This window comes from Podarcis melisellensis, assembly GCF_964234715.1.
Source record: "Podarcis melisellensis genome assembly, chromosome: 6".
Classification (NCBI taxonomy): Eukaryota; Metazoa; Chordata; class Lepidosauria; order Squamata; family Lacertidae; genus Podarcis; species Podarcis melisellensis.
In genome coordinates this window covers 7,555,197-7,567,642 of record NC_138538.1, presented here as the reverse complement: position 1 = coordinate 7,567,642, position 12,446 = coordinate 7,555,197, and the positions used below count along the sequence as shown (strand labels likewise).

Sequence of the window (12,446 nt, the reverse complement as noted above, 5' to 3'; positions counted from 1 at the left end):
GCAGGGGGTTCAACTCGATGACCCTTTAGGGTCCCTCACAACTCTATTGTTTTCTGATTCTATTATTCGCAGCAGAAGAAGCACCAGCCTTTTGAACTGCACCTCAAAATAAGGTTCTGGTTTTTTTCAGAGGATAGTCCCAGAATCCTGGGAAGGGCAGTTTAAGGGTGCCAGGAAGTATAGCTCTGGGAGGGCTAAACTACAACTCCCAGGATTCCTTGGGAGAAGCCAACAGTATGCTGAGGATGTTACCATTTTTTCGAGTCCAATGCACTTAAATGCACAATGCACTTAAGGCAGGCATCCCCTCCACCTGCTTTGGGACTACAATTCCCATCATCCCTGACCGCTGGTCCTGTTAGCTAGGGATCATGGGAGTTGTAGTCCCAAAACAGCTGGAGGGCCGAGTTGGGGGGGATGCCTGACTTAAAGTGTATGGTGCTCCGCCCCCATCCCCCCCAAAACAGGATATCATGGGAACTGTAGTTTACCCCCACCATTCCGAGCACCTTTAACGAACTACATTTCCCAGGAGTCTTTGGGGGAAAGCCTAGTTCTTTTCATTTGTGCTTATTAACAGAAGCTGCAGTCGTGGTTTCCTTCCCAATTTCGCAAGTAATGTTGCGCGTAGACGGCGTTTCTCCTATTGTTCGCTCGGAAAAGGCGAGGAGGGCAGACGCCGCAGCCCAGCCCGTGTGTTTCACCCCGATTAGCTCACCCGACCCTCCTCTCCGCCCCGTTTTGGGGATGGAGGCGTCACCTGAGCTGACGTAGCCAGGCTTGGCTGACCCTATATAAAGCGCCGCAGAGGCAGTCCCAGCCTTTAAATCCATAGACGCCTCTGTGTTTTTTTTGTGGACGTGGAGTGTACTCCCAAAATCTCCTTTGCAAATGGGCTCCGTCGCCTAGCGTTTACTCCCCTGAGCCAGGTCACCTGTGGTCTGAAGCCGCTGGGATTTTGCTGAGCGAAGCGTGAAGTCTTAAAGGTAAAAAAAACCCTTTCCCCTCTCTCTTCCTTTTCTTTCTCTGGCCGCCATGTAGCAATGCTCTGCTCGCTCGAAGATCTGGGAGCTTCCGCTGTTTATTATTTTTTTTAAAAGCATATTCATCTTGGGGCATGAATGTTGCGCGTAATTGCATGGATTTAAATCGCTTGCATGCTGTTTTTATTTATTTCTCCCCCCCCACCCCCCGACAATTCAGTCTGCTGAAGCCTGGGGGGGGGGAATTTTCAGAGGGAAGCTTCTCCGGCTTACCTTTGGGGGTTTTTTTGTAATTTATTTTTATTTGAAGGCTAGTAACGCGCCTGCTTAAGGGCTGTCTGATTTTTAAACCTCTGACAAGTGAAAGGTGAGGTGGACTGGGCTAGATTTGTAATTTCGCTAAGCACACTTTGCTGGAGAGGCTCGGTTGGAAGTACACGGCGACTCCCAAAACCCCAATGCGACTTGCTCGCCTGCAAGCGGCGCTTAATTAGGTTTGCAACAGAAGAAGCCCTTATTGGAGGCGGCGGCGAGACGTAGTTCCGAGCAAGACCCGGCTGTTAAAAGTGCTGGAGAAGTTGTGAAATTCGAAAAACGCCGATCTGTGTTGGCTAAGGCCAGCGCCTCGGGTTATGGCGGCTTGCTCGACTACTGCGGGGGGGGGGGGAGAGCGACGTTTCCTCTATAGCCCCTGCCAACTTTTAAAATGTGTTGATGGTACTGAAAAGTGGGAGGAATGTGCGGGTTTCGATCGTTCAAGCAGTTAAGGGAATCGCTTCGAGAAGGGGGAGATTTGTTTTGGTAAACCGTCGGGGTGTGATTGTTTACTTCCTGACGGCGCATCCGCTGCGAACAAAGAGTGAACGTTCTACTCGCTTGATGAACGTTCCATTCCCGGGTCTCAACGTTCCATTCCCGGGTCCCAACGTTCCATCCCCGGGTCTCAACGTTCCATTCGGGTCTCCGCCCTTTCTCGCGGCTTGTAGACCACCTCCTTATCCAGAGGGGAGGGTGGGGGGGCAGCGTTGACTGGAAACCTTTTAATTTTATTACCTGTAACCCAGTTGCCACCACTCGGGCGGCAGTTTTCTTTGCGTTTTCTCTCCCGCTAGTGGGACTTATTTCTCCGTCCGCTCCTTTCCAATCCGCCGCCTTTCGCTGGCTGACAGCTGTGCAGCAGACCTGCCTCTGCATGTGGTGGCTTTGTGGCCATATTGGCTGAGAGCAAACGCTCGGGGCACCCACGCCAAAATTCGGCTCATTGTTCGAGCTTTTGCATAATTTCTTTCTACATCTGTTTCCCACCCTCGCTTCCTCCTCCGTCCCCCGAAATGCTGTTTCAGCACGCAAAAGCGACAGGCGCCCTGCTTGTCTCTTTCGACTGCAAAGGCTGGGGGTTGAGGAAGGAGGTTTCTATATGTGTAGGTTGCAGCAAGCCAGTTCAGTCCGGATTTTGGCTGCTTGGCTGTGGAAGACTTCCCCCACCCGCTAAACGCGCGCACACGCACACACACAAGAGATATGAGAACATTCTGTAGAAAGGCACAAAGGAACGGAGGATCTGTTCACCCACACTCCCTGAGTCAACTGAATGTGCTGTTGAGGTCCCTCTACCCCGCAAAAATCTCATTTATTTTACTTGAGGTAGAGGAAGAGTTTAGCGTGTGTTTCTGTCTCGGAGTGCATTTTTGTAGCCCAGAATCTCCACTTGAAAGGAACTGGGAATGCGCGAGTCTGTTCTAACAAAAGAGAGAGGAGTGTGTGTATGTAAACTGGTATAAACCAGATCTCTGATTTCCTGTTGGTGGTTTTGACCCATTTCATGCCATGTGTCCTCTGCTTTTTACCAAAACAATAGACTAATAATGTTCCATGTTAGTCTCTTGGCTGGTTGATAGTTTACAGTGTGGTAAAATGCAAAAAAAACCCCTAAAGTTTAAAAAGGGGTTTTTTTCAAAGTAAAGGAGATTTCTACTCTTGCAGAGAATGGCTTTTGTTGGTGCATGTAAGGGCTTAAGAGAAGTATTGCTTGTTCAAATCAACGTCTGGGACCACATCTAGGGGAACTCAGTGGGGCTTCTTAATGGCCCAAGGTCACAGGGACAGACTTGACCCCTGGCCCAAACAGTGCACCCCCTTTTTAACTTTTTTGGTTTGTGTGTTCTACCTTTTTTTTACTCTGCTTTCAAGTTGACTGTTTACAAAAATGTAAAACAAATAGATATGAGGTTTCTATTAATGAAATCTGCAATGCAACAAAACATTATTTTCTACAAGTGAAGGAATAATGCTGTTTTAGTCCTATGGAAAAAGTAACGCTCTGCATTTGGGGGAGGGGGGCTAAGGGGGTGCCAAAACAACCCCAAATAAAGTTTTTAAACTTATTTTCTCTGTGTCCACAGGGAACATCTTAGTCTGATTTGTGTGATTCCTCCATGTAGAAAAAACTTTGGCTGGGTCTGTTGGGAATTGTAGTCCAGGCATAGGCAAACTCCTGATGTTTTGGCACTACAACTCCCATCACCCCTAGCTAGCAGGACCAATGGTCAGGGATGATGGGAGTTGTAGTACCAAAAAACATCTGGAAGGCCGAGTTTGCCAAATCCTGTTGTAGTCCAACAAGGTTAGGAAAGAGGTTCTAATGAGTGAAATTATATCGAAATATTACTTTCTAGCACTAGCACATTTTCTTTGGTCATATTTACATTATAGGCTTCCAGAAGAATAATGTCACATCAACACAGTAAAGCATATGGCTTCTCCCCAGAGATTGTTGGGAACTGTAGTTCTCCCCATAGAGCTTCAATTTCCTACACCCTTAACAAACTACAACTCCCAGGATTCTTGGGGGGGGGAGCCATGTGGTTTCAGTGTGTGGTGTGGCTGAGACCCCACTTTCTTCACTAAATGCAAACTGGTAAATCATTTTGTATTACTACAAAAATCCTACCATCACCACATCTTTGAGTTAGGTTCAGGGTCTGAGCTTGAATCCAAGCTTGAAATGTTCAAATGTTTTTTTTATACGATGCAAGCCAGCCAAGATTACCAAACGGAGTGCTGTTTTCTCTTTTGTACAAAGCAGGCTAATTTTTCTTCTGAGTTGACCAATGTGTTTTGACCGTTCCTGTTAGATAGTCCAGACTTGATGAATAGGTTGCTAGGAACTGGTAGCTCCTACCTTTTGGGGAAAAAACATTAGCCAAATACTAAATACAGACAAAAGCGTCAGTTTAATTCTAAATCCAAAATATTGATTGGCGAATTTAAAATGTCATGTAAAATTAATCCCTGCTGCTTCTTGGTCTTCTTCCCTCTTACCCCATGTTATTTGCACTTTGCGGCTGATAGGAAACGTGGATAAATTATTTACTGACTTTATATACCGCCCTGTACCCAGGGGGTTTCAGGGTGGTTCACAGAATAAAATCAAGATAGAAAACCACAAGATAGTATGGTAAAGGTAAAGGGACCCCTGACCATTAGGTCCATTCGTGACCGACTCTCTGGTTGCGGCGCACATCTCGCTTTACTGGTCGAGTGAGCCGGCGTACAGCTTCCGGGTCATGTGGCCAGCATGACTAAGCCGCTTCTGGCAAACCAGAGCAGCGCACAGAAACACCGTTTACCTTCCCGCCGGAGTGGTACCTATTTATCTACTTGTACTTCGTGCTTTCAAACTGCTAGGTTGGCAGGAGCAGGGCGCTCACCCTGTTGCGGGGATTCGAACCGCCGACCTTCTGATTAGCAAGTCCTGTGGTTCAACCCACAGTGCTACCCGCGTCCCGCAAAACCACAAGATACCTAATAACAATAAAACTGCAGACCAATAGCAGAGGGTTTGGTAAAAGGTACCGATTCAGAACCAAGCCAAACTGACAACTGTTTCTTCCCTCACGGAAGGTGGATTACAGGCAGCTTGCTTCTTCCCCCAGCAGTTGGCCGTTGTGAGTCTGTCTGCTTTGGGAGGCTTGGCTGTGCCAGGCGTTCTGGAGTTTCGCTTCGGTCTCTGCCCACGTGCCACCATCTCCAACAACGCTTGCAGTTTTTGTTGTGGAATGTGCTGCCGCAGCATGAAACCTCTGGCAAGCACTCCTGAAAAGGCTGCTCAAAGAGGTTCTTGTGTAACAAACCAGCTTCGAGAAAACCATGCCATGCAGAACTGGAGGCGGGGACTCTTCTCATCCACTATAGACCAGTACAGACCCGGTTTACCCCATGCCCTGCAAACCTGGTGGGCAAACAGATCAGATCACTCACTGAGCAGCCTGGAACGAATATTGCCATGCCCTCCTCTGTGCTGTGTTTGATTCAGGTGCAAACTTAACCTGCACTTAGCAATGCTGGGATGTGGTGAAATGTTCAATGCCCTTCAGGGATGGGGAACCTCTGATGCTCCAGATTTTGTTGAACCCTCGCTCTCCCATCAGTCCCTGCCAGCGTGGTCAGGGATGATGGGAGTTGTAGTCTAGCTGCAAGCAGAGGACCACAGGTTCTTGGTGCCCACCTGGCTCACATGGTTTGAGCAGACAGCTTCTTGCATCTTGAGGAGAGCTCACACAGGTGGTCTTTGCATGGTGGGTGGCGCTGTGGGTTAAACCACAGAGCCTAGGACTTGCCGATCAGAAGGTCGGCGGTTCGAATCCCCGTGACGGGGTGAGCTCCTGTTGCTTGGTCCCTGCTCCTGCCAACCTAGCAGTTTGAAAGCACATCAAAGTTCAAGTAGATAAATAGGTACTACTCGGGCGGGAAGGTAAACGGTGTTTCCATGCGCTGCTCTGGTTCGCCAGAAGCGGCTTAGTCATGCTGGCCACATGACCCAGAAGCTGTACGCTCGGCCAATAAAGCAAGATGAGAGCCACAACCCCACAGTCGGTCACGACTGGACCTAATGGTCAGGGTAAAGGACGGTTGCAGCGCCTGCTGTGGCTGTAGAGACTGATAGGGGAGAGACATGTTTTGTTGCAGCTGGGGCAGAGGAAGGCGTCCGGTGTGCTGCTGCAGATGCACCATGGCCTTTCTCCTCCCTGTATGCACCAGGTTACAGTCTCTCTTTATTACAGCTACTCTTGTTTTGTCTCGCAGGGTTTACAACTTGCACAAGAACGAAGACAAAGAAACATGGCAGCAATCCCGTCAAGCGGCTCCCTTGTGGCAACCCACGACTACTACCGAAGTAAGAACGGGGAAGGGGTGCGAGTTGCGCAGAGAAAGGCCCAGAGTGAAGCCTTGGCGTCTCCAGGACCTTTGGTTGTGGGGCTGGGAAAGACTTGTGCTTCATGGCTCATAAGAGTCAGCACTGTAGGTCAAGATCAGGGTTTCCCAGACTTGAGTCTCCAGCTTTTTTTGACTACAACTCCCATCATCCCTAGCTAGCAGGACCCAGTGGTCAGAGATGATGGGAACTGTAGTCCCAAAGCAGCTGGAGTACTCCAATGCGGAGCCAGCAAACTTTTTCAGCAGGCGGCCGGTCCGCTGTTCCTCTGACCTTGTGGTGGGCTGGACTATATTTTGAAAAAAAATAGTATTAACAAATTCCTATGCCCCACAAATAACCCAGAGATGCATTTTCAATAAAAGGGCACATTCTTCTCATGTAAAAACACACTGATTCCGGACCATCTGCAGGCCGGATTTAGAAGGCGATTGGCCCAGATCTGGGCCCCGGGCCTTAGTTTGCCTACCCATGCTGTAATGGTTAGGGTGTTGGACTGTGACCGGGGAGACCAGAGTTCGAATCCCCACTCAGCCATGAAGCTCCAGGCAGACCTTGGACTAGTCACTGATGCTTAGCCTAATGTACCTTGCAGGGTCGTACGCCCAGCCATTGAGCTCCATAGATGAAAAGGATGATATATAACTGTAATTGATGGTGATGGTAATAATAGTTGTACAGTGGTACCTCGGGTTAAGTACTTAATTCGTTCCGGAGGTCTGTACTTAACCTGAAACTGTTCTTAACCTGAAGCACCACTTTAGCTAATGGGGCCTCCCACTGCTGCCGTGCCGCCGGAGCACGATCTCTCTTCTCATACTGAAGCAAAGTTCTTAACCTGAAGCACTATTTCTGGGTTAGCGGAGTCTGTAACCTGAAGCGTATGTAACCTGAAGCGTATGTAACCCGAGGTACCACTGTAATAATAAAGGTGGGGAATGAAGTAAAATTAAAGAAAGAATAAAAAGAGGGGGAAATAATATGCACAAATAACACTACAGCAGTACCTCAGGTTACAGACTCTGCTGACCCAGAAATAGTACTTCAGGTTAAGAACTTTGCTTCAGGATGAGAACAGAAATCGCATGGCGGCGGTGCAAGGCCCCATTAGCTAAAGTGGTACCTCAGGTTAAGAACAGTTTCAGGTTAAGGACGGATCTCCAGAACAAATTAAGTTCTTAACCCGAGGTACCACTGTAATGATAACAGTAAATCACCATTGGTTCATGTAAAGGACCTTTTTATCATTTTAGAATAATAATAATAATAATAAAAGACCCCTGTTGGTAGGCTATTTTATTGCAAGACCATGATGCTGTGGGCATCCTGGCTCTTTCTTAATAGCCCCCCAGCGCCCAGAAATGGATAGAGGCTGGCTAGAAAATACTTTCCTTGCATTCACTACAATCGTGCACAGATAGCTTGTGGGAGGCGGCAGACGTTCCTATGACTTGCACTGGAGCAGGGAACAAATCAGTGATGGCCAAACTTGGCCCTCCAGCTCTTTTTTTTTGGGGGGGGGACTACAACTCCCATCATCCCTGACCACTGGTCCTGTTAGCTAGGGATCATGGGAGTTGTAGTCCCAAAACGGATGGAGGGCCAAGTTTGGCCAGCCCTGGAATATATGAAGGGAGAAGAAGACATTTGCTTGCCTGCTTCTTCAAACCTCTCTAGGTGTCTTGAATTACGCTGCTCAGCATCCACCTCGCCCGGGGCCTTGAGCTCGCGGGGGCCACTTCTCAATAATCCCAACATCCTCCTGGCGTTTTATTCCCTTTAAGGGAACCTTCCTAAACGTTGGCGCAGAGGAAAAAGGCGCTGCGTTGGAGTCGAGACTCCATAAAAGGTCAGCTCCAATGGTTCTGCAGCTAAACAAAGCCTGAGTTTGTTGGACGGGAGGCTGAATGTCATCCTTTGTCTCTCTCTGGGCTCCGAGCCCAGTGTGCTCATCTAAAAGTGTAGCAGGGCTGGTGCTGCAGGAGAAACCAGTAAGGGAAAATGGCCTCCTTGGAGAGGTGGAGTCCCCTCTCTGCTCCACTTCTGAGAACTGCAGTTCTTTAGCCAGCAAGAGTTTTGAGAGCAGCTGCTGTTTGGTTGTGCAAGCCAAACGCTCTGCAGATTTGCTATTTGTCAGCAGGCAGCTCTCCAAAAAGAGTTTCCCGTTGCTTTGACCATTGCTTCCAGTGGAAGTCCTTGCTAGAGACAAAAGTAGAGTCCGGTCTCTCCTTCCTGGTTTCAGAAGGTCTTCCCACGAAACACAGCACTGGGGTTGGAGCCACACCATACTTTTAATGCTGATTAAAAGCTCACAGCTCCTCTCAAAGAATCCTGGGAGCTGCCGTTTACCCCTCGCAGAACTACAATTCCCAGCACCCTCACGAAGCGGCTCTGACATGGATGTTCACGCCATGCGGGTTGGGAGTAGAACTGGGCAATGTATTGATATATCATACAAAACCGGGTTTGAAGTCTGTATTGTGATATCCGTTTTGTAATTTCTTGCCTGGAAATAAACCGCTAATCGTGTGTCTGTGTGCTACGCAAAAATCACAAATGTGGAAAAAGCCATGAAGCCAGACCATGCTTCTACATAGCTCCGTCCTTATTTCAGACCTCGTGATACATTGGCATGTCATGAATACCTGGTGATATATCACACTGTTGAAACCCAGAGGCCCTGATTGGCGGCATGGGGAGAGCTCTGCTGTGGTTTGCGTTATTCCTGCGCTCCTCACGGCTGCAGCAGGAACTGTGGTGCATGGTGATCTAATGGGGCAAAAACATGTCTTGTCTTGCAGGGCGTCTGGGTTCCACTTCCAGCAACAGCTCCTGTGGAAGTGCAGAGTATGGGGAGGTCATCCCTCACCATCCAGGTCAGTATCTTTGCTTCTGAGGGTGTCGCCTTTGTGGGGGACGGTCCCAGGGCTGCCTGCAGACTCGTTTTAGGGTGCACATTGGGTTCCTGTGGAGCGCTGGTGGGAAGGTAAACGACGTTTCCGTGCTCTGCTCTGGTTCGCCAGAAGCGGCTTAGTCATGCCAACCACATGACCTGGAAGCTGTACGCCAGCTCCCTCGGCCAGTAAAGCGAGATGAGCACCGCAACCCCAGAGTCGGTCACGACTGGACCTAATGGTTAGGGGTCCCTTTACCTCTACCTTGACAGCTGTGGGAGCAGAGGCGGTTTTAGGGCAGTGCCACCAGGTGCCCAGGAACCACTTGCCCAGCTTTGGGGAAAGGGGGTGGCAAGTTCTGGCAAGGTCCTAGAGTCCTCCCCCCTCCTTCCTAAAGCAGGCAAGATCTTGCTGGGCTTTGCGAAGGACGAAGGTGGGCTCTAAGACCCTGCCAGAGCCTCATACCTGCTTCCCAGGCTTTGGGAAGGGCTGGAGAGGGCAGCAAATTTTGGTCTCGCGCAGAGCACCGTATCATCAGGGTCTGCCCTTGGTGGGAGTCCTGTGGCCAGGGGTGATGGAAGTTTTAATTCAACAACATCTGAAGGGCATGGCTTGCCCATCCTTGCAGTAAGTTCAGGGCTCTTGTGGAACTTGGGTCCAGGATACCTTAAGGACCGCCTGAGCTCTTGTATCTCAGATCAGTCTCTTGACATCGTCCGGAGAAAGGCTGTTAGTTGAAGCTCAGCTGTCTTCTACTACAAGCCAGGCATTTTGTGTCTCTGGTCCCATTCCTGCGGAACACTCTTCCAGCAGAGATTCATAAGGCATCAATCTGTCTGCCAAATTCTCCACCAGCTGGGCATCGAAGAGGAGTCCCCATTTTCTGACTGCAACACTTGTGTCCATTCTCATAGGTCTCCCCAAGTCTGACCCTGGGCACTGGTGGGCCAGCTTCTTCTTTGGAAAGACGACCCACCCAGTCATGACAACTGTGTCGGAATCCCCAGAGAAGTAAGTGAAATTGTGCCAAGTTTGGAAATGTAATATCGTGTGTGTGTGTGTGTGTGTGTGTGTGTTTGGATCTTAAGTGGGGATCTTGGAAAATCGCAAACACACGTGTCACTGGGATGGGAGATCTGGGAAGCTAATGTTTTCTCTGCCCCGCTGTTCTTCACTGATTCTGTAACTAGCTCAGTCCTTGTTCTTCCTGACTGTATACTTCCTAAATGGGTAGATTAGTGTTTGGGTTAACTTTGGAAAATATTTAAGTGTTGCATTATATTTCCAACATTGGCATATGGTCCTAATACGGGGAGGGGTGGAGTGTGTGCAATGTGAAAGATTTGTATCTGTTATACAATCAGAGTTGGCAGGGACCTCAGGGGTCATCTAGTCCAACCCACTGCCATGCAGGAACCTCAACGAAAGCACCCATGAGAGATGGCCATCTCAACTCTTCATTTAATCCACACCTGCTTTTCTGCATCCAAATAGCTGGGTGAGAGGGAAGATTTGCGTGCAGCGCAAGTTTCTAGTCCCCTGTTTATTTGTCTTATAAAAATGAATCCCCAAGCAGAGTACAACAACAACAAAAATGTGTAATACACACTAAAATTAAGCAAATGGTAGCAGAAATAAATCAATAATAACAAAAAGCATACGCTCTTTGCACATTAAACTCACAGTAGCTAGTGGGGAGAGTTTATCCCTGGTCAGGCCAGCATAGGCAATTTCTGGAGAGAGAGAGAGAGAGAGAGAGAGAGAGAGAGAGAGAGAGAGAGAGAGAGGATATTGGGTAGATATAATTCAGATTTAGTGGGTTTGGGCTCCTGAGTAAGCACATTTAGGATTGCCCTGTACGCTTTCAGGGCAAGTGGGCTACCATACTGCTTAATCGGTAGAGTGTGAGACTCCTAATCTCAGGGTCCTGGGTTCGAGTCACATGTTGGGCAAAAGATTCCTGCATTGCAGGGGGTTGGACTAGATTATTCTCGTGGTTCCGACTCTACAGTTCTGTGATTCTCGAGTGACGATACTGCCGTTCTGACCCTCTGATCTCTCTCTCTCCCCTTTGACCTTCCAGCTCAGGCACTTTCCAGGTGGCGAACGGCATGATCACATGTGGCCTGGCTCAGGACGTGATGAGGAAGCGCCACGCCAGCGAGCCCAGCAAACCGAACGCGGGTCCCACCGCGTGAGGAGGCTGGCTCCGCCCTGGCCAGACGCTTCTGACTTGAACGCTAGGAGGCAGAGCCCATTTTCCACTCCCCTTCCCCGTAGAGTAGGGCAGGCTGCTTCGAGTACTCCTTAGACGTAGGTTTTTATAAAAGCAAGAAACGGCAACTAAAAAGGAAAAAAAAAAAAGAGAGAAATCTTCTGTACCATCCTTTTCTACAACTTCCTTTTTCTTTTCTTTTTTTGGTGCAGCTACGTCTTCTAACCCCCCCTCCCCACCCAACGAAGCCTTGTTTAACACTTCATTCTTGTTTTGTACTCGTCTGATGGAAACTAATAAATCCTGAGAGCAGCCTTTTAAACCGCTTGCGTGTGGCTTTGTGCTCTTGCGAACGGGAGGCGCAAGTTGTTTCTTGCCCGAAGAACTTTAATAAGAAGAATAATTTTATTTGTATACCGTCCATCTTGACTGGGTTGCCCCAGCCACTCTGGGCAGCTCCCAGAAAAATATTAAAAACACTGTACAGCATCATAAAAGCTTCCCTATACAGTGGTACCTCAGGTTAAGTACTTAATTCGTTCCGGAGGTCTGTTCTTAACCTGAAACTGTTCTTAACTTGAAGCACCACTTTAGCTAATGGGGCCTCCCGCTGCCGCCGCGTCTCTGGAGGACAATTTCTGCTCTCATCCTGAAGCAAAGTTCTTAACCTGAAGCACTATTTCTGGCTTAGCAGAGTCTGTAACCTGAAGCGTATGTAACCCGAGGTACCACTGTACAGTGCAGGTAACATGGTTTGACCTCTACATTTGATAGGGACTGTAGTATAGGAGGCATCACAAGGGGTCAAAGACCCGCTGCTATTTGTGAACTCTGAAAATATGAGGGGCCTCAGTTTCAAAGGAATTATGTTCAAGTTTGTTACGTCACAGAAACAACCGACCTCTCCAAAGTCAGGGGTCAAACCAAGGACCCAAACATCTGTGTGCAAAGCAGATGTTATTCCATGGAGCTAAGGCCCCACTCTTGCAGTGCAAACTTGTCCCATTTTGGTTTCAAGTAAACGGTGGGTAGACTTACTATTCCAGAAATCCTCCCGGAAAAGAACTATTCTTTAGTGCTCATTCGGAGCTAGCAGGAATCTGGGTTTCCCCCCAGATTGCCATTTGTTCTGATGTGTC

The 12,446-nt window shown here is 48.7% G+C and overlaps 1 protein-coding gene across 1 annotated transcript; it reads left to right on the top strand.

Annotated features, from left to right (window-relative positions):
- Nucleotides 1–820: 820 nt before the first annotated feature.
- PPDPF (pancreatic progenitor cell differentiation and proliferation factor) lies at nucleotides 821–11,632 on the top strand. The gene is made up of 5 exons (XM_081917406.1): nucleotides 821–986; nucleotides 6,069–6,159; nucleotides 9,000–9,074; nucleotides 10,007–10,103; nucleotides 11,176–11,632. Exons 2-5 carry the CDS (start codon nucleotides 6,105–6,107, stop codon nucleotides 11,288–11,290), a joined length of 342 nt encoding a protein of 113 aa, XP_081773532.1. The 5' UTR covers nucleotides 821–986; nucleotides 6,069–6,104; the 3' UTR covers nucleotides 11,291–11,632.
- Nucleotides 11,633–12,446: the final 814 nt, after the last annotated feature.

Bases quoted from the DNA above. Each gene is read 5' to 3' on its own strand.
- PPDPF (XM_081917406.1), top strand. From the start codon at position 6,105: ATGGCAGCAATCCCGTCAAGCGGCTCCCTTGTGGCAACCCACGACTAC. The intron at 9,075-10,006 runs GTCAGTATCTTT...CCATTCTCATAG, and splicing joins GGTCATCCCTCACCATCCAG to GTCTCCCCAAGTCTGACCCT. The intron at 10,104-11,175 runs GTAAGTGAAATT...TTGACCTTCCAG, and splicing joins GTGTCGGAATCCCCAGAGAA to CTCAGGCACTTTCCAGGTGG.